This window comes from Lytechinus pictus, chromosome 3 (assembly GCF_037042905.1).
Source record: "Lytechinus pictus isolate F3 Inbred chromosome 3, Lp3.0, whole genome shotgun sequence".
Classification (NCBI taxonomy): Eukaryota; Metazoa; Echinodermata; class Echinoidea; order Temnopleuroida; family Toxopneustidae; genus Lytechinus; species Lytechinus pictus.
This window is the reverse complement of record NC_087247.1, coordinates 65,615,822-65,638,565: the sequence shown is the minus strand read 5'-3', so window position 1 is coordinate 65,638,565 and position 22,744 is coordinate 65,615,822. Positions and strand designations below refer to the sequence as shown.

General features: G+C 37.1%; 1 protein-coding gene across 7 annotated transcripts in view; it reads left to right on the top strand.

Annotated features, from left to right (window-relative positions):
• Positions 1 to 6,595: 6,595 nt before the first annotated feature.
• Positions 6,596 to 22,744, top strand: part of LOC129256803 (ATR-interacting protein-like) — a 32,119-nt gene continuing 15,970 nt past the window's right edge. Inside the window, exons 1-7 of one of the 7 annotated variants that reach the window (XM_064097581.1) lie at positions 6,624 to 6,702; positions 14,421 to 15,264; positions 15,767 to 15,937; positions 16,865 to 17,219; positions 20,065 to 20,178; positions 21,407 to 21,584; positions 21,991 to 22,525. In XM_064097581.1, the coding sequence (XP_063953651.1) occupies positions 14,434 to 15,264; positions 15,767 to 15,937; positions 16,865 to 17,219; positions 20,065 to 20,178; positions 21,407 to 21,584; positions 21,991 to 22,525 (2,184 nt within the window). In that variant the 5' untranslated portion in view covers positions 6,624 to 6,702; positions 14,421 to 14,433. Of the gene's footprint in view, positions 6,755 to 14,280; positions 15,265 to 15,766; positions 15,938 to 16,864; positions 17,220 to 20,064; positions 20,179 to 21,406; positions 21,585 to 21,990; positions 22,526 to 22,744 lie in introns of all 7 variants that reach the window. The other 6 variants (XM_064097580.1, XM_064097579.1, XM_064097578.1 and 3 more) reach the window with 6 other exon arrangements.

The window sequence follows — 22,744 nt, the reverse complement described above, 5'->3', positions numbered from 1 at the left end:
TAGTGAAAACAAGTATTTAAGAATATATATTTAACCATGAACTGCTCTAAAATTGGAAACAAACACTTGGGGTAAGAAAGGGAAGAAAATTATTGGGATATCCTTGTTTACTATTACCTTATTTACATGAATTATGCAAATTATAATTTAAAACAGAGTATGTTTTCATGAATCCTGAACTGTTTTATAAATAACAGCAATTAATGCACAAAGGCAACATTCTACATGAAAGATAATATATTAGCGAAAGAAAACATTGATATGCTTCATGACAGTATAAGTGTCTTGATATTTTTATTTGCTTAGAAAGAGGGCAAATATGTCAAAATGTATTATGTGGTATTGCGCTAAAACGAGATTAAAACAAACCTCTATATCACAGTCACACTCATGAATCCGACTAAAAGCGATCAATGGTATGTCATTCGAAATAACACAATCCCAACACAATAGCTTCCCTCGGCTTCTCGTATCGCTTTTGTTGGTGTGTCTGCCACTGCGTAAGCATTGGGTATATCATACGGGCAAAATGCATTTCGGTATCGGTAAAACACCATTTGTTTTTTTATGGCATCTCTTGGAAAATTTAGAGGAGACATTGCTTTGCAGATTACTATAATGAAGCTCTGGCACATCAAAATCATGACGAATGCACCCCACCTAAATCCATATTTTAACTTTATTAAAATATCTATCTTTTGGAGACCCCGAAGTGGCAAAACTGCATTCCCGCTACTTTACAAAGCCAGTTTGACTAACTTGTATTATCGACCCGGGATTATCGACTTAGAAAAGACAGTTCAATGAGACATCAGTCAACAAGTTTCCTGAAGAAATTTTTTGGTTTTTTAAGTCTACGCCCATGGGAGCCGTCCGAATTTACCTCATCGCTCTCCATATTTCAACGCTATATAAAAATATCGTGTTTTTAAAGCCCCCGGCGAGGCAAATGGCGTTTTTGGTAAAGCAACTTTTATAATTAGGGAACCCCTTTCATTTAGAGGTGATATTACTCTGCAGTTTGTAATAATGTTGTAGCACAGTGAAGGCTATAACCCAACAGGAGCATGCCCAGGGTACCCTCTCCCCTTTTGGTTTTATGTATTCTAAAATATTTTTTTGTCTTTAGAACTCCCCAAAAATTACTTTTGTACATGTGTTTTGATATCTTTGAATAGATTGAGGAGAAAATATTCTTACCAGTGACATGTAGAGGAGCTGTGGTTCCTCTCTATGTTAAAATGAAATATTTTTAGTGCCCCATCGGAAGAAATATCCATTTCTACTACACAGTAAAGCCGCTTTACATTCTCCTCTTGGAAAAAACAAACAGAGAAGGCACTGTTTTATATCGTATGAAAATAAGTTCGTGTACATGACGGGGGCCTGTCGGAGTAGCCCCACCTCTTATTTTGTTTTGGCAATATATATTGAAAATATCGTCTTAATGAAGCCCTCATCTGGAAAAGGGCACTTATTTAAAAGCAGCATCTATATCGATATAGAGGAGCACTGGAAAGCGGGTCTAAAGCACCCCCCGAGATTTTCGGGGGATGCCGCGTGTATTATTCTCTATATAAACAGCACCCCCCTGTAATTCCGGCTGATGTGACAAAAGGAAAAAAAAACCTTGCCAAAATAACCTTCATTTTGTCGTGCAATCCTTTTTGTTTCTTTGTTTGTTAAATTTCTTGGGACCAAAGTGACCTTCATTTTTTAGTGAACCCTTTTTTCGCTTATTAGAGTTACCTCAGCACCCCCTGTGAAAATCGTTCACAGTGCCCTGGAGGAGACATTGTTCTAGTGCATAAACAGTTTATATAAATAAATTCTGGCAAATTAAAGCCTACTCCCAAGGGAGCTAGTTCCCCATCCCTTCCCATATTTTGACTATATTGAAATGTTTCATGTTTTTGTAGCCCCCACTGTGGCAAAAAAGGGGAATCCAGCCCTGGCCATAAAATGTTGTGTTGGGAAGGAGAAAAATGAACTAAAGAGAATGGTGAAAGTTTGAAAGAAATCGGACAAGCAATAAGAAAATTATAGCTGTTTTAAAATTGAGATCACTAATATGTAGATTTCAAATTGGAAACTAGGTAAGTAAATTATGACAAGGGGCAAGGACAACTTTCCCATAGGCCATGTACTTTATTATCAGGGATTTGTGGTTTTCTCCTAAGTACCCATTCCCCTGGGGCAGTAATCTAAATATAACCCAGGTAGTATATATTGTTTTATGTCCTCATGAAAGAAAAATATAATTTAAAATAAAACTTTTGGGGAAAATGAAATTTTAGCCATAATATGCACTGGAGTACATGGAAAAGTAGTCCTTGCCTTACATCTATGACATCCCATATGCGGCCAATTTGAAGTCTCCATGGGTATAGTGATTACCAATATTTACAACTTTTAAAAATTCATAACTTTCTTGTTGTTTGTCCAATATTGTTCAAACTTCCACCTAATATCAACTTGTCTGATTTTTCTTTTGCTTTTAAAAACAAGTTTTTATTTGGGTTGGATTCCCCTTTAAGTACCTATAAAACAATTTTAGTTTTATGGAACCTGTGTTTATTAGATAGAGAAGACGTTGCTCTGTCGATTTCATGTTATTTTGTTCATTAGATCCCTATTCCACAATGGAGCCTGCATGTCGAAAGTATCACGTCTCATTCCGCATTTGACTCAATGTTTGAAACTAGCGGCGTCTTTTTGTAACTCTCCATTGGGACAAAACATCGTTTCTTCTACATGGAAAAGTCACTTCCATTTTTGTATTGATTTCTTAAAAAAACATAGAGGGGACGCTCTGCCTGTCTGCAAGTTACAGGTAGAGAAAATCCGGCACATTGAAGCATATCCAACATTGATTTGTGTTCCTGTCGAAGTACCCCCCCCCCCCACAATTCTACATATTATATTAGATATTATAGATAAACCATCCTGGAAAAGATGTTTCACAAGTGGCATGTTGAATTCATGGTACAGAGCGTACCTTCATGGTTCGCCACTCCTTTCCATACTACACTTTTTACTTTTTGAACCCCCTTTGGGGCAAAAAGCATTCCTCTTACTTTTTAATAGTTACCATGGCTAGCTAATGTATAGTAAATACATCTTTTCCAATGGATCCTCTTCATATTTTGTATTAGATAGTGGAAAATGCACCAATAACCATCTAAATGATAGAATACATGTCTATGTTACGCACAATAATATATTTTAATGTGTGCCTGTGTACTAGAAATGCAATGGGGGTCCCATTGTGAAAGAATTTGATGTTCCAAATACTAATGTAACCAGAAGAGTAGGGTCTTCTATTTCTTATCCAAGAGAACAATATAAGTATTGAAGTGGTTTTACAGTGTTGCAGAAATGTAATTAATATTAGTCGTGTAACTTCTTATAGGTTTCGATGGGGATAGGCTTTAATTTGTCAGGATTTCTCTTCATTTGATCTTTATGCCTCCTTAATCTTACGATGTTAATGAAAATAGAAGCTGATTTAATCGTCAGCAAAAGCGCCCCTTTTACAGAAGGGGGCGTTAAGGATATTTTAAATATACTAATAGGCAAGGGAAATTGATGGGGCTACTTTGACAAGCTCCGTAAAATATTAAAGGGTATAGGCTTCAATGTACCAGGACGTCTTTTAATGCAACCTTTAGAACAGTGTATCCTCTGGTTTTATTTCAAAAGATCAGTGGAAATGATAGCAATAATTTCAAATAAAAATTATATAGGCTGGGTTGGGGAGTACCTTCGAGAGGCTCCCAATGGGGTAGGCTTTGGTGGCCAGAACGTCATTACATGTAAAATGCATAGCAATCATTGCTATGCATGTACATTATGTTTTATTTTTCTCCATGCATAGCAAGAAATAAATTGACAGAATATAATGTTACATTGATAATAATAATGACAATAATAATAACAATAATAATAATAATAATAATACAAAGTAGGAACTAAGCATAAACAAGAAAATGTTTGAAGCGCAGAGTTCCCTAAATAACATCGTATGTATAAGTAACTCGTTTGACTAATAAACATGGCTCAAAATAAGCATTCACAGAATCCAGAGCAAAAATCAGATCAATACTAAAACTACATTGATGCCCTTTTCTGTCTTTCTCTAATTTTTCCAAGAGCAAAAGATGTTTCATAAATATAAAAGTTGTTTTGCCAACTGTGGCTTCGCAGCGTTTAGGAATCTCTAATAGTTTCAGACGGGGAACTCTAAAACTCTAAAAGATTCTTTAACTGTGTGCCCAACGTTTGTAAAATATAATCCCATGTATATGTTAGAATTTAGTTGATACAACTTGAAATATATAATTATACTAAATTGTAATTAGCATCATATAAAAAGTTGTATATTTCCACACCCAACAAACTGTTCTATCTGTATACTCTTCATGTCATAATAAACATTAATAGTTGTGTCCCCGGGGGGGCCACTTCCATTCACGAGTGGATACCATGCGCGACCATGGGGTCTCGAAAAGCACCCTAAACACGTAATTTTCATGTTCTGAAAATGCACCCTTAACAAGTATTGGCTCGTGAAACCCTACCCTTAACAAGTATTGGAAACAAAACGATACTCTTGGCAAATATTCCCTGAAATGAACCCCTAAACAAGTACAGGAATGTTTTATTGTTACGGGTCCTTCGGTCGTCGGCTTTACCTTATTTGGTTTAGTACGACCCATAGAGATAGTATACATCTCTATGGTACGACCCCACTTTCTACACCTCGCGCAAATCGGACTCTAAACACGAAGTGTTGGGGCAAAATGGACATCCTTTATAAAACATTTTAATTTTGTTTTATCATTCCCGCAAATTCGACCCTAAACACGTAATTTTCCTAGCGAAATAGACACCCTTTTTTCATTATTTTTGTGTTTTTGACACCCTTATCACGTTACGTACGTAACGTGCCCTATCGTGAAAAGGACATCCTTTTTACGTGTTTTTTTGGTCGCGCATGGTATCCACTCGTCAATGTAAGTGGCCCCCCCGGGGTTGTGTCACAATTTTAATTGGGAATCAGGTATAAACTGCGAAAATGAACCATTTTATTTTCGAATTTGCATAATGTATGATAATTTATGCATAACTTATACATAATTTATGCAAATTAGACGAAACTTATCGATGGATAAACAGCTCGTTGGTAAATGTTTTCTGTTCCTCCATCCATAGAAAGTTAGTATTGAGTAAAATGCCTAATTTTGGTGACTGAAGTTTTGTTTTACACTATTCATGGAATTAGTATAGGCTAACTCATTAATATGTATTTATGGTAATAAGTGGTAATTTGCATAGATATAGTAAAATCCTAGTGCACAAATACTTTCTTGTAACCCTATCTAACACATGTATAATTATTTATCAAGTTTAGATCATTCAAAATCACACAATATCTTAATATAGTTCTAACTTGCATAATTTATGCAAATTGTGCACTGAATTTCACAAACAAAATAAATATTGAATATTACAAAGAAATAGTTTTCTCATGTACAGTTTTTTCCCTTTCATCATAATTAGATTGTCCCGAGTAAGACATATTTTACTGTAAAAGCGGTTTTTCTAATGTTCAGAGCATTTCGCAGTTCAATACATAAATTATGGTAATTAGGGATTATTTGCATATTTCAAAAAGTTTGTTTGTCCAATGTCTTTCCAAAACCCTAAGACACATTTCTACCATTTATTATTTACATACCACATTTATTGATACTTTATTAAATTTAGATTATCCAGAATCATTTGAAAAAGAGGCACTTTTTATTGAAAATGTGTATTTATGCAAATCAATAGGTAATGAAATGTACGGTTACCGCATTCTCTTTTGCTATATACTTCCACAAACGGTTTGATTCAAATTTGAAATTTCTATGAAGTAGCTTTACATTTTTACAAGTGTTTTTAGTAAATTACTCATTTTAGAGGTTAAATTTACATAATTTATGCTAATCAGGGTTAATTTGCATAGATACAGAGTACGTGTCTCTTTGGTTAAAAATTTCCAATGGGTTCAACGAATATACATGCCAAACTAAAAAATGCAGCGTTCACCCCTTTTTTTGCAGTTAACAAGTTTACTATTCAGTCTAAAGGGGCTTTCACAATTGCTCGTGCGACCGTTTGCGATCACTTGGTCACAATATATGTTGCACACAATCGCAACGGTTGTAAGCAGTCGCACCACCAATTGTGAAAGGGGCTTTAGATACTGCTAATCCAACTCTATGGATTATAGAGATGGGATGGATTCAGCTCAGACCGCGCGGCTCGTGCAGCTATGTTGTTTTGACCAAAGTCTATTCCTTTTTAAGAAAGGGGAAGAGTATGAAATAAAAAGTTTTATGTTAAAAACGAAACACAAATAACTACTGCGATATGCCCATGATAAGTAATTATTGAATTGAAATATTGAACGGGGGGGGGGGGGGTGATTTTTTCCTCTTGTTACAACACATTGCTCACTGAATGAGCAATATATGCCAATAATATGTTCCCCTCAATCGCGCACCTCCTCTTGCTTTAATTACCACCCCCATATGTTAAAGTACAACCTCCCGACGGTGAATGCTCAGCTAGCTCAGCTCAATCTTTGAATAACATGGCGCTGATCTGAAAGCTACATGATGCTGATGTCCTCACGGTAGTGTGAACATGTGACTGGTAACAACATCTCACTATCAATAGTATGATCTGTACGAACTAAGTAAAACTGGTAAATAATGTGTGATTTTCATCCTGATTATTAGTGTGGTCTACTTGTAGAAAAAATAGCAAAATATTGGAATTTAATTTGTCATCAATCGGTTCATGCTGCTTCATGATCATGATGAGGCTTATGTTCGTGCAGGCTATGCCTAATTCTATGTACCACGCTCAAGGTGTTACCAGGTACGCTCCACTAGCTAAAGTACCGGTACCCTAACAGTCAGTCCGCAAGCCCTGAAAAAGTAGCTTCTTTTATCCAAGTGATATTCATGACAAGAGGGTTTTTGCATAGTTAATGAGCTTGGTGCGAACCAAAACACCTCTTTTTATTCGGCCATTGCTGCTCTAAATATTGACCAAATTTCATGTTTTTGGTATCTTTGTAAAGAAGAAGAATCATTCTTTTAGGTCATGTGTTTGGATTTTTAAAAGAATGTTGTAATATAGGAAAAACTTTTGATCAAAAACATGAAACAAAATATTTTTTTTCATGCAACAAAAGTTGTTGTTTTCACACTTAATTTCTGTTTAGGCACAAATGATTTTTAAATCATGATAAAGCTGAAGATCTAAGCTTTAATGTAATATAATTTTATAAGAAGATGTATTTTAGATGGGTCAGCAGCCAGCTTTTCATAGGCCAAGTACATTTGGCAGCTCAAAAACAAGAATACTGCGCTCTGATTGGTCATAGACCACACACCCACGCAAATTCCAATGTTCCCCACACTGGGCCTCTGCAAGGTCACACTCACCATGTGGTAAATCTCTTCAAATTACCCGCGTCTGTTTGTTTTGAAAACAGTATTCAGCCAATCAGAACTCTGGATTTTATGTTACTCAGAAATTTCAGAAATCTCGTCTTGCATCTTGATGGAAATAACTGGCTGCTGACCCATCTAAAAGATGCCACATATCAAGAGTGACATTGTAAGAAAGTATAGAGTTTGAGCTTTCTGATGATATAAATAATGTTGGTGCCTAAAACACAAAATGTTGCACAATTTGCAAGTGAAAACAGAGGAAGAAAATTATGTTTGATGCATCTTTTCAGGTAAAAAATTCACTTATTTATCAAACTATTTCATTCAAAAGAAATGACCAATATAAAAGGGTAACATTTACTCTTGCCCATGGTACAAAAATAATCAATATTACTCAAGGAGAAAGTGGTTAAATTTTTTGAGAAAGAAAGTCTCACAATTCACGAGATTTTGCAGGGACATGAATTCAGCCACGAGAGGACTTGGATAAATCTTGCTCATTTGCTCATTAACACAGGGGCTTGCGGACTGACTGCTAACCCAGGGAGCTCCGGCGCGGCCCGCGCAGCGGGCAGGAGCCCAGGGGCTTACCGTGTATTTTACCATACTCACGGGACTAGGGTGATTTATGGTCTAAATATTTCTCCAAATGAATTGTGAAAACAGAAATTATGCACTTACCACGATTATATGGATGAAGGTCTAACGAGTGGCAGTTTCACTTTCAGATGATCTTGTCCCCCATGAAGCCAGGCATGATATTTATGATTTTATCGGCCGATTGAAGTATTTTTTTTTAAATTTAAATTGGCACTGCTCATGATATCATCGCCCTCTCTTATACGCGTCTTGTTCTAGGCTACGAACAAAGACGGAAATATGGCGACAATTAAGATCATCTGTGTGTATCTGCTCATCTTACATGATTTTTCTTAATTTTTGTATTATTTTTCGTGTAAAAATAAGGTTATAAGTGCCTAATGGGGGGAAATTAACTTCTTTTCCATTTACAAAATTGTGTGATAAGTAAGTTAAACAAATAAAGTATTTTGGAGCAACTTTGTTGTCTCCAAAATACTTGGTGCGTGTGGCCCTATGCCCTGCCGTCCCAGGCTTCATGGGGAGTAAGCCTACGTGTAGTAGAATAATTTTACTCCCCAGAAGCCTCCAGGCTAGTAGGATGGGGGATCGGGTGTCCGGACACTTTATATTTTTGAAGCCTTCTTTTTTGTCTTAAGATATCACTAAAAATATGAATTCAATAGTTGTAATCATCTTCTATTTTGTTCTCTATAATATTTTCTAAAATTTTGTACTAAAATTTGATGAAACTTCGCTTGTAATTTTTTCCAAATGACTTTCTAAAATTGATCGTCCGGACACACAACCTGTCCGGACACACAACAACTGGGTATACAGATCGAGCTAGAAGTACTTCGGTCTCTGTATTTGGTGAGTGGAGCCAACAGAGTTCAGCGGAACAACCAACATAACAGAGACCGAAGCTTTTGGTCTAAAACAAACGACTCTCAAAAAAGGAAAAGTTCTGTCTCGTTGGTTCTCCTTCTGTCAAAATTGAAAACAAAATGGCAAATTAATAGCAAAACGAACGCGACATACATGTAGACGTCTAACTTATCCTTTTTTTGAGGGTCCAGTTTATGCCTCGATGTCAGGAATTCTGTCTCACGATAGACCTTCATCCAGATATAATCGAGGTAAGTGCATAATTCATTTTCCCCCTTTTATTTGGAGTGCTATTGCGACCACATTCTACCCCATTTTGGAGAGTATATGTTTGACTAGTATTACACGGACGAGCTCCCTGGGTTAGGTGTTACCCAGGGAGCTCCGGCCGGAGCCCAGTACTCGTCCGTGTAGGCAGAGGGTACTCTCCAAAATGGGGTAGAATGGGGTCGCAGCACTCCAAATAAAAGGGGGAAAATAAATTATGCACTTACCTCGATTATATGGATGAAAATGAAGGTCTATCGTGACACAGAATCCTGACATCGAGGCACAAACTGGAATCTGGAGCTAGACACTCACGAAAAGGAAAAGTTAGACTAGGTATGTTACGAAAAAATAAATTTGAGAAATGAGGTTCATTTAGAGCTCATCAAGACCTTTCATTTAATACCTCGTTCATTTCAATAGCCCCAGTAACATGAAAGTTATGGTAGTTTTAAGTTCGTACAAATCGCTTATTCAATTAGATATACTAGTATTCCTTTGTTTTTGGAAACAAAAGTTGTGACCTTAATTGGGACCAAGGTGCACTAATCCTGCTAATAGAAAACAATGATGCGCATACATTGGCATATGGAAGTGCCCAACAACACTCCCAAATATTACAGACGCCACCGAAACGGACATAAAAATTACACTTAGCGTCAGTAGATTTCTTTCAAATTTCACCACAATGTAGTTGAAATGTTGTTCTATCAGAATGAATACTTTTTTTAGAGTGGGATGGTACCTGTAAATTTATATGAAAGCAAGGCCAAATGTTCCAGTAGCACACAGAGTCGCAAGATCACTGAGTGAGATTTTTTTTTCAAGTCTAGACAGCCCAGGGGGGGGGGGGTATTCGACCAAAAAAATGGAAGGTATGTGCCGCGATCGAGACAAAAAACGGGGGCTCTGGAGCAGGTTTGTTGTAAAAAGGAAGGTCCTCGGAACGGGCTTCGAAGCTACACATGTTTGTGAAAAGGGGGGTCCTTGGAACGGGTTGCCTGCGTGTGAGTGCGTATGCATCCCTACGAAACGGGCATACGTGCATGCAGCTAGCCCGGTGGCACGGGCGGGGGTGCGCTCGCGCAGAGGCGATGGTCAAACAGTGCTCTGCGGCCGCTTTTCACCAAAATTGTAGCAGATCAATGCGGAACGGCGTAACAAAAAATATGCGAAGCTTTGGAGTGGATTTCTTTTTTCTCGATAAGAAGAAAATGCTATGCTTTGGAGCGGCTTTCTGTGTTCTTTTTCTCAATAAAATAAAAATGCTATGCCTTGGAACGGATTATCTATAATCGCAGGGTGACTGTAGGGGTATTGCTTTGTATTGTGTTTGCATGTGCAAGGAAAGGTTATTCCCCATGACATCATTGTTTTTACATACTGGTAGTTGAATGTTTATGGCAGCTATCTAGCCCAAGGGGGGGGGGGGGGCACTCAGTATATAATGCATGGTGGGTATGTGCCGCGGAGGGGACCACCATTTTTACACTCAAATATCCGTAAAAATGGTGGTCCCCTCCGCGGCACATACCCACCATGCATTATATACTGAGTGCCCCCCCCCCCCCCTTGGGCTAGATAGCTGCCATAAACATTCAACTACCAGTATGTAAAAACAATGATGTCATGGGGAATAACCTTTCCTTGCACATGCAAACACAATACAAAGCAATACCCCTACAGTCACCCTGCGATTATAGACAGCACACTCAATGCCTCATTCAGAATGCACCTAGAGGGCGCATTTGTAACATTCCTTGTTAGACCTGTATGTCGCGTTCGTTCTCAATCGGCCATTTTATTTTGTTTTCAATTTCAAAAGAAGGAGAACGAACGAGAGAACTTTTCCTTTTTTTGAGGGTCCAGTTTGTGCCTCGATGTCAGGATTATGTGTCACAATAGACCTTCATCCATATAATTGAGGTAGATCTAAGTGCATAATTTATTTTCCCCCCTTTTATTTGGGATGCTATTGCGACCCCATTCTACCCCATGTTGGAGAGTACCCTCTGCCTAATATTACACGGACGAGTCCAGGGAGCTCCGGCAATGCCTGGTTCGTGTAATCTACACCACTTCACTACTGCTACCCTCGGCTCCACCTCAGCTCCGCTAAACCTACCGTACCTGAGTTCTACCTCAAGTAAAAAAAAAAAAAAATCGATCTTGAGATTTTTGCAGAAAATGAATGTAATGGTAGCGGTACAAGTCCTATTCTATGTATAACTGAATCTCTAGGCAGCAATTTATTTTAGTTTCTGAGATATGAGGGGATTTTCATGGCAATGGCATGCCTAGACAGCACTCAGCAGCCGTCTGTTTCAAGGAGTTTTTTTTTTACTTTTAATTTTATTTCTCCTCGCACACATATGGCTCGCGATCATGCAGCCGCCATTAGGGGGTTAACAATGCAAAATCCCCCCGACAGGGCTTCTCGATTTTTGTCTTTATTTTATCTAAAAATAGAACTGGACCAAAATAAAGATTATTACACACTATTCTGTTTTGGCCTGAAATGCACCAAAACGGGAAAAAATAAACTTTAAAGGACAAAAAGCAGTGACTTACTTCGTCTTTTGCGCATTTCCCACTTCCCTGGTTTATCCAAAATTAATACATAAACCATATGGCCATTGAGTCCCTGTATACAGATCGAGTTAGAACTTTGGTCTCTGTAATTGGTGAGTGAAGCCAACAGAGTTCAGCGGAACAACCAATATAACAGAGACCGAAGCTTTTGGTCTAGGCGATGCCAAACAAATTTTTAATAAAATGAGCAAATTCCATTGGAAACATGTACTGTAGCAGAGCGATACAACATTTTGACTGAGCGCAATTTCAATGCGTGCGGTCAGCCAAACTGTCGTATCTGCCATCTGCACTGCATTGACTGTGCACGTGAAAAGCGATACATTTTGATTGACTGTGTGCATTGAAATTGCGGTCAGGGTTGTTGTATTCCTATGAGGGCATTTTTGTACAGGGGAAATCTAAACCGCTCAAACCGAAATTACAAGCATAGAGCTCTTTTGCAATATTTTCTCTGATCCTTGGTTTTGTGTAAAAATAAGGATACCATTGTCAAGCAATTGTCTTGGTCTTTCCAACCATGTATTCATGAAAGGACTATAGATATCGGGATCGTTTCATATTTGCGCAGATCTCGATCTATAGTCCTATCATGAATATTCATAATTTTGAGCTGCGATTTCCGCGCATGTGCAATTTGCATTTGCGATGTTTTGGAATCGGCAGTAAATTAATACGTGTGAGGAACCCGATACTGGCTCTAAATCACCAATTTTGAGACTAACCAGAGGATGGATATGGAGTGAAATTAGAATGAAAAGTAAGAATATTAGTTTTTATTGTTTTTAAGGTCATGTTGTTGCATGAGTTTTATATTTCCCCCCCCCCATAAAATCCCACCTTTGGCACTCGGAGTATCAGAGCAGAGCGAGTTCACCACCTTGAGGTTCGGTTAGCGGTAGCGTAGTGTAGTGGTAGTGAAGTGGAGTGGAGCCTACACGAACATCACTTGAGGTATGAGTAGACCTACAATGTATTGTCACTGTGCACTGAGTAGCAGTAGGCCTACTGCTGAGTAGGTGTAGCAGTAGTGAAGTGTAGTGGAGCCTACACGAACCATCGCCTGAGGTAGATCATGATCGGGGGGGGGGCACTCAAATTATATTTTGATGGGATGTGCCTCGCGAAACCTTAAAAATGGGGTCTAAGGAACTGACCACAAGGGTAAAATATGGGGTCTTTCTTGGTAACTAAACAGTAGAGGCGCACAGACAATATGGGAGACTCTCCAATAATATGGGAAACAATCTCCCATATTGGAGACTTGCTTTATTTGGCCTTTGCAAAAGGACTAAAGAAACAACACCAACTAGAACATAATTTTTCCATCCAAAATTTTGTCTCACTGAGTCTGAGGTCAGTAGCCCATTTGTTTAATAGTGTGTGAATGACAACAAAAATCCTTATTAAAACAAAAGTAGATGGTGAACTTTAAAAGTAGACCGTGAGAAAGGGTATTTTTTCATGAGGGATCTGCTTATCACATTTCCATTTGCCGCCAAGGCACTCATTCATTGAACAAGGTTATATGATATAACCTTGTTCTTTGTTACTACTCCATGTGTGGCAAAATAAGGTTGGCAATGTTTGGCTTATTTTCTCTTTTTCTTTAGGACTAATGCTTGATTTTTTGACACTGTCTGTTTTCATTACAGCTATTCATCATATAACTTAGCTCCTTAGTAAATGATGAAAAGGAAGTGGGATAGTATTAGTTGATATTCACATGGCACGCATGGAAAGTGACATGGTATTTTCAGAAGGCTTTTCACTTTTTTCATGAAAGGGGAAGTTCACCCTGACAAAAAGTTTATTGTAAAAATAGCAGAAAAAATAAAAATATTTCTGAAGATTTGAAAAAAATCCATCAAAGAATTAAAAAGTTATTAGAATTTTAATTATTTGATTTGTGACGTCATATGCAAGCAGCATTTTCATATAGCGAATGGTAAAAAATCAATGAAATATTATATGAAATATCATTTTCTCAGAATTGGTTTTAACTGAACCGTTTGTATATCAATAGACAAATCATTTCACACCCGATCGTGAATAGAAAACAAAATAAGTCCTCAGGAACCATTAAAAAATGAAATTCTTGCATTTTATATTAGTATGGGGCAGCTGCTCTTTTATGACGTCACAAATCCAAAACTTATAATTTTAATAACTTTCTTAATCTTTAACGAATTTTCCTCAAACCTTCACCAATATTTTTGATAATTTTTCTGCTATTTTTACAACAAACTTTTCTTAAGGGTGAACTTCCCCTTTGAATATAAAGTGGTATTCCTGCCAAATCTTATAACCCCAAAGGCAGCAAAGGACTGAAATATTTTTGGTTTTGAAGTTTCTTGAACTAATTGTCTTTGCACTTATGAAATCTGAAAATTGCACCATTCGGTAATAAGCACTCTTTGCCTTTACTATTCATTTCTTACAGTACCATGGTGTTTATGAGCTTTCCTCTCCATTTCATTCATCTTTTCAACAATACTAAATCATTATGGCAATTAACCCTCTATTTTCTGGACCTGGTCAGAGTAAGAATCCATTCCCCTTGTTCACTTCTTCAAAGAACAGATCAAGTGTACCAATGGCATTCCCTGCCCCAAAGAAGAAAGCAAGAATAAGCATGGAAAGTGGATCAGCTGAAGTTGATCCATTTAAAGATTTTGAGGATGAGGAAAGTTTCACAGCAGATGACCTGGAGCAAATTGACATTATCGAATCCCAAGCCATGAGCCAAATACCCAAGGAAGACACCTCCCTTGCAACAACATCCACCAAACCACATGTAAATGGGGCAAATGTGGCACCCAACTTTTCATTCAAGCCTCTAACTTCCAGGTCGCCAAATGTTCCTAGAAAGTCAAGTGCCAATTTCCAACAGAAAACTTTGAATAGGCCTCCTTCGATATCTAGCCATGGTCAGACCAAAAGACAGACAAACATCACCGTGCCTGTTGCCGGACTAAGTTCCTCTAAAATCTATACCGGGTATCTGCCCCCTTCTCAGGACAAGATGAGAAGTTCCCCACCATTTATATCCAGTCAGAATAGATTCAAGAAAGGAGTGGAGGCTCAACCCACCTGTAAAAACCCTCGCCTTCAGCAATCTAATGTGAGCTTACCACTTCACAAGAAAGAATCTCCACAATCTCAGGGATTTGGGGTATCTCACACTCTGCTGCCTCAAGACTCTGATCATCAGCAGTCAACCTGCAAACCATTCCAGAATGCTGTTCCTACTAAAGAGTTACGTCACAGTCTTTCAGCCCAGACGATAGCTCAAGGAGGGGCACAGAGCAAGAGCCTTACTCCTCCAAAAGGATGCACTTCTTCAGGTACACCAAGTCTTCCCATACAAGGCAATTCAGGAGATGCACAGAGGTTAGCTCAAGAGTTGGAAAGAATGAAGGAAGAGGCAAGTAAAATCAAGATTTGAGACCTATAGCATTTAACCTAATATCAAGACTACATATTTATACTGTAGATAGTCTCATTGAACTGTTATGCAAGATTGTGGCACAGGGCATCATGTAGTATACGACCAAAGATATTTTTATGAATCTGATGGGTATTTTTTCTTTATGATATTGTTCAAAATAGAGTTATTCAAAGGTTTCTTTTCTAGGATTGAAAAGATTTGTTTAGAATGTAATATAAAATATATGTTCTTGAACATATTATGTAAAAAAAATATACATGTGCTGTGTTATTGTAGATAATTTATAGGCGGTTTGCTCTTATGTCAGTGTCCATTATCCTTATAATGGTTTCCAAAATTTGTTTTTACTTTTTCCATATGAACTAGCCCCAAATAGGGAGTTTATATGTGAAACCTATTTTTGTTCTCTTTTTTTTCTTTATTCTTCAGAAAGGGAAATAACAGATTTTGGTTTGGTTTTTTTTTTAACACCTTTTAGCTAGAAAATTTGAAATCTGAAAGATTTTCCAAAGATGGTGAGATTCAAGTCCTGAGGCAGAACCTTGGAAAATACAAAGCTGAAGTCAGTCGGTTGAAAATAGAGAGAGTTGAAAATGAGGAGAAGCTAAAGAGGGAGCAGACAGAGAATGATAAAAAGTTGACTAAAGAGGTATGTTTTTCACAAGACATAGATTTCATTACAAGGGAAAATATACTTTCCTTGAATTACCTTATATTGCAGTTAACTGTGAACTTAATTAGTTATCAAAAACATATTTTTTTCTGATTGACTTTGATATCATTTATATATTTATATTTTTTTAATCTGAATAGTGCAATTGCTTTATTAGACAAAAGGTGTATTTATTTTTTTGTAGCAATATTTAATTCACATTGTGATTCAAATGATTAGGTTTTGTTCGGTTGATAAAAGTGGTATGGTAATTTCCCTTACATTTGAGCCTGATGATCCTGTATGCTATAAGGCCCTTGAAATGAAAAGAAAAAGCCCTTAATATCAAAGATAACTTTTGTGCTTAATAAGATGTGGAAATACACACCAGCATTGCAGAGTGTGTAATACAAAGGGTACCACAAAACCATTTAATGAGACAAAAGTTCTTTATTTCCACAATCTTGAAAATGTACCTGTTTAGTAAGCGAGACTGCAAGCTTCTTTAATTTGTCGTAGCTGGCGTGGTTGGTGGGGCAGCGTGATTAAGCATTAGAATGGGATCGTACGTGGAGGATAGGGTGTATTGTCCATTACCAGCTAAGACGAAGGTCTGACAAAGCTTTCAGCCTTGGAAGCGAGAGTTTACCTATCAGGAGATAAATTTTCATGATTGTGGAATAAAGAACATTTTTCTCATGTCTACACATCAATCAGATGAATCTTTTCAGAGAACCATTTTGAGTGGATTTATTTTGATAACTTGTGTTCATTTGGAATCTGTGATATGAAATCCTGTTTATTTATCAATCTGAAAGAAGAGCATTACATACCACCAACACACAAATTCAGCAACCAATTTCCTGAATCCTTGATGATATTTCAAATGAAATAACTGATGCTATGGATTTTAATTTCATATAGGCAGAGAGTCTAAAAACACAACTTCAGTTCAAGGAGAGGGAGTTGGCAGAAGCCCAGAATTCATTTCGCAGTCTAGAGCAACGCCTTCAAACCAATAACAACAGTATCACAAGCAAGCACCCTGTTACCCCACCTCGTAACAGCCCCCATTTAAAGAGATCCTTGATGGGGGAAAGAGAGCAGGCCTCTGGTACTACGCCTCAACAAGAAGGGGGATTCCCCACCAGGGAGAGTTTCATGCAGACAAACCCTGCCCTGGGCTCACCAGCCAAGGTCAAGATGAGGCTTGTAGAAGAAGGTTGCACAAGCAAGGGGAATCTACGCAGCCCCAAACGTGTTGCAAGCAGAAGTCCAGGTATATGTGCTTGGAAGTTTTGAAATCATATTTACTAATAGAAATTCAGTTTTAGCTATATATTTAAGAAATGTTTTCAACATCTTACATTTTCAATTTTCACATTTTTTTTTGGACAGAATATTCACAGATTTTGTGATTGCCAATTTAATTACAAAACCTGAGCCATGAAATATTAGCCAATGTAAAATAAAATAATGAACTAAGATTGGGAAATTTGCAAGTATATAATGTATTGATGATAGCCCTTTTGGGATATAACACTGACCCTACAGTGACTAGTGACTGGCAGTTGCACAAAATTGTGACGTTAATAGATTATGTGTGTGTGTCCCATTGCTACTGTCATGAACTGAAACCTTAGCATTATGTAAAAATAATATAATATGAACAATATGAATTTAAGTGGATATTTGGTCTAAAGCTCAGCAAATTTCAAGCAATTGCTAAACTTTTTTAACTACTGGTATGGGTATAATGAGTTTGGTTGTCATTTTTGTCTCGTCTCCATAGCAGAGTGAGACTTTTGACCGCGGCGGCGTCAACAGGGTGACCAGACGTCCTGTATTTCCCGGGATCGTCCCGTATTTTGCTCCTTTGTCCCGGCGTCCCGACAAACCCTTCCCGGGACGCCTATTTGTCCCGTATTTCAGAATATTGAACAAAATGTATTTAGACTCTAATAAATTTAAAAGTGACAAATTTTCATCAAATAACCAACAGATGACAACAATAAAAAATCGATAACTAAACTTTTGCAAGTTCTGCAGTTTTTTTCTTGCTAACCCAATTTATTGCAAACGAACTGGCCTGCCTGTGAGTGGCAGGCTACTAGTACTACTTCTTTCTTCATCCGTCTATCCTTCTTGCTTGCCCTTTTTTGTTACATCTATCTTTATTTCCTATCTTTCTTTCCTGATCCTTTCTCTCTGGTCATTTTTCTTTCTTTTCTTCTTTCTCTTACCTGCTTTTTATTTCCTTCATTCTTTCTTTCCTTGAACTTTTCTTTGCTTCCTTCTCCCTTCCTCTCCTTTTTCTTTTTGTTCTTTCTCTCCTTCCATCATTTTCTTTTTTTCATTCTCTCTCTTAATTCTTTCCTCCCTCTTTCCTCCTTTCTTTCATTCTTTTATTTTTCCTTCTAATTCTTTTCCCTTATTCTTTCTTTCCCTTCCTTCCTTCCCCCCTTCCTCCCTTCCTGATTTCCTTTTTTCTTTGTTTCTTTCTTTCAAAGAATTCTTTTTTCTTTCCTTCATTCTTTCTTTCCTCCTCCTTTTTTCTTACTTTTTTTTCTTTCCTTTATTTTGTCTTTCACACATTTGTTCATCTTCCCTTCCTTTCTTTTTCTTTCTTTCTATATTCAATTCAAAGAATGATGGAAACCTTTTTTCTCTCTTTTAATCTTTCTTTAATCTTTCTTTTATCCTTCTTTTATTCTTAATTTTTTTTTTTTTTTCCCTTCATTTTCCCCTTCATTTTGTCTTTCTTCTCAATTCATCTCTTTTCTTTTGTCTTTTCTTTCTCTTCATTCTTCCGTTCACCCTCCCTTCCAATTTTTTATATTTTTTTCACAAGTCTAACACTGTGTAGCCTTCTTTGTTGATCTTATTTGTCGATTGTCCTATATTTCATTTTGTTAAATCTGGTCACCCTGGGCGTCAACATTAAATCTTAACCGAAGGTTAAGTTTTTGAAATGACAGCATAAGTTAGAAAGTATGTGGACCTAGTTCATGAAACTTGGACATAAGATTAAACAAGTATTACTTAACATCCTGCCCGAGTTCCAGGTCACATGACCAAGGTCAAATGTCATTTAGGGTCAATGAACTTAGACCATGTTGGGGGAGTCAATATAGAAATCTCAACCTAAGGTTAAGTTTTTGAAATATCATAACTTAGAAAGTATATGGACCTAGTTCATAAAACTTGGCCATAAGGGTAATAATAATATGTCCATTTATATAGCGCAGTTACTATGTGCATATACTCAACTGCGCTTTGATACTTGGTATCATATTATTACCCCGGCTGTAGCTAAGCCGCCATATTAATAGGCGCTAAAGCGTTCAAGGAAAAATCCTACCGGGTACCCATTCACCTCACCTGGGTCGAGTGCAGCACAATGTGGATAAATTTCTTGCCGAAGGAAATTACGCCATGGCTGGGATTCGACCCTCTGTTTCAAAGTCCGAAGACTAATCCACTGGGCCACAACGCTATCAAATATTACTTAACATCCTGCCTGAGTTTTTAGTCACATGACCAAGGTCAAAGGTCATTTAGGGTCAATGAATTTTGGCGAAGTTGGTGGTATTTGTTAAATTACCATCATAATTCTGAAATTGTATTGGTCTAGTTCATAAAATTGCACATAAGAGTAATCAAGTATCACTGAACATCCTGTGTGAGTTTCAGGTCACATGACCAAGGTCGTTAAGGTCAATGAACTTTGGCCATGTTGGAGGTAATTATAAAATTTCTGTCATATCTTTCAAAGTTTGTGGATATAGTTTATGAATTGTGGACATTGGGGTAATCAAGTATCACTGACAAGTCTTAGGTCACATGATCAAGGTCAAATTTCATTTAGGGTCAATGAACGTTGTATTGTATGAATGGTGTCTTTTGTGAATAATTATTTTATAGTAGTTTTCATAGTCAGCACTGCTGCTATATTGAATCGCCTAATGCAGGTGAGTCTGCAAGAGGCACTCCACTTGTTTAATTTAAATTGTATGTTTGTTCAAATTGCTGAGAGTTGATATAAAGCTACCTTTCCTAAACAGTGAAGGTAATTCAAATAAGACAGTATGAAAATATGCTTTATGCTCATATTGAACTTGTAGCCAGAAGCCCCAAGGTTGTTATGAAGCAGAGGAAGGTTTCATCCAGCAAGACCAATCTGAGGAGAGATATTGCTGTCTCCACCAAGCTAACTCTGACATCTAGATATCCAAGTGGTAAATTATAATCCAGGGGCAGGAAGGGTGTGATAAAACCTTATACTCAGTATTATGTAACGAGTTTTAGATTGTACAAGTGATCTTGGTATTTGTATGACATCACAAAATAAATGAAGAGTTCAACAAGCAAGGCTAGTCTCAAGAGGGTTGACATCAGTTTTAAAACCAAACTGTTACCATGAAACAGATGTGAAAAAAGGACCCATTCCACCCTTAACCCTTATTTAAGTGGGGGGTCAATTTGACCCCCCTTGACAAATTTTGTTACTTTGCTGTCGCGCAAATTTTTATGACCGCGCTGCTCGCTTAAATTTATTTTATGTTATTTATGATCGCAAAAGGGTCCCTGACAAAGTTCATTGGAAAAAAAAATAAAATCAAAAGCAAAGAAATTCATTAGAATAAAAAATAATAATACATAAGAAAATAATTAATATTTTGGCAAGTTTTTTGCAGATATTTGTTAAAAATGTAAAAATTGATACTCTCACCAAAAATTAGCATTCTACCAGCGATTTAAGGTGAGTTAAAGGCAAAAACGTACACAAAAAAACAAATTTAGGGCAAATTTCATTCGCTTATTTGCATAATAAATTGATTTAAAAATGTAAGCAAATTTGAAAGATTTTACTATACAGTCTTGTAGTTTACATACGGCTCTTCGCGCTTGCAATTTTTTGCGGTGATCGCACAATCAGTGGCCGAAATCTGAAGGGGAGGTCAAATTGACCCCCCCCCAGTACGGTATATCCTGGTCTAATAGACCAGTTAAAATAGGGTTAAAAAATACATATCGCACTCCTTGTCTTATCTAGACCTTATGGCGCCGGAGCATTGTGATCATACAGAACTTAAAAAGGGCAAGCCATTGTGTGTCAACTATGGTCCAAATCCCTAATTCTTTGTTTGATCAGAATGTTCCGGCACCTTCACCTCCACCCACTGCAGTTGGATGCTCAAGGCATACTTTTTTACCTTCTGTCCCTTTGTCGTTATTCGCTTTTGTGATAAAAAAAAACTATAGGCTTTGCCTATGTATACATGAGTCAAGGATGTCTGTTAACATTTTGAATAAATTCTATCTGCAGAAATGTATCCAGCATTAGCTCCCACAAAGCATTTCATTGGTCCAATTGTCTCTTGACAATAGTGATTATCAATGAGTGAAACTTTGAATTTGTGAGCAAGTTAAACATAAGATTGTCTTTTCCCCTTCTATTTTCAGGTCATATTTCTTCAAGTCAATTAATTGGACGGCTCATTGGCCAACCTCATCCCCAGGATTACAATGCTTCATTACTTACTCAGGGTTCTCTCATCAGTACTCTTCATGCAGCTGAGTCTAAGAGCTGCCTAATACTCAGGAACAGTGATGATAGTTCAAGCATCCCAGCAGCTAAGTTGTAAGCTAACTGCTTTCCAGCTTTTTTTATTCAATTTATTATCATTACACAATGATATAATATCAGGAATGTGATTTGGGATGATCAATTTATACTTTATATATAGCAAGGATTGTATGTTCAGTTACTTCAGTATCAAAATGCTAACACATATTATTTATCCATTCATAACATGGCTGGAATTGATATTTTATTCAACCAGTGTTCAGTTATAAAAAGGCTCTGACTGTTTGGATGAAAATGTAAACAGTAAATGTTAAAATGTTGGGGAAAAATTGATTGTTTTGAAGAAGTTAAACATAACACTGGATATCTATCAAGTTGTAAAAGAAAAAAAAATGCATTTAGAGTATAAATATTTTATTTGCATGTTGTCAGTTGTATCATGTTTCTTTTGACATTGCAGATTACAGACTGGAGAAGGAAACAGTACATCTTCAAAACCAAACAAGAATCATGAATCTGCTATGAGAGCATTATCTTCAATCTTGAACTTATCTTCCTCATCCACAAATAATTGTTGTGCTAACAAACCTACCTCTTCCAAAATGGAAGATTCTGAACAAGAGCAGATTGAGGCCTTCAATGTGAACCATTCCAATGCAATATTAGGGGTGCTTCCTCTTCTGGAGGACCAGCTTACAGAATATATAGACTTGATGCATTTAATGAGCGTTTGCTCCTCAAGTTTGGCATCTACCTGTCCCAGCAGCAGTGGAGATGGAGCTGGGCGATGCTTGAATGGTTCTTTTGATACTGTTGCTAAAGATGAACAGATACAGTTTGAGATAAAAGAATCGCAAGCAGTAAATGCTTTACATACCCTGCACTGTTTAGTGAGCTACAGTCAAATTGCAGCTACTCATGTCATCCAAGGTAGTGGAGAAAGTGGTGGTGATCTCTCAATAATGGAAATAGACCCCTCAGCGCCTCTTATTGATGTGAGTTTTTTTAATATTATGCACCAAAAGTAGAATTATCTGTAAACTGATACAATTGTTAAAATTTGAAGGAAATCGATTAACTCTCAACATCTTGCTTAGGATGATCCCTGTGTTCAAATAATTCCATCTGTGCATCCCCCCCCCCCCTCTCTCCACTCTTTCTCAAAATATTGGGTCTTTTGTGGATTTCATTTATAAATTCAGTCTGATAATAAT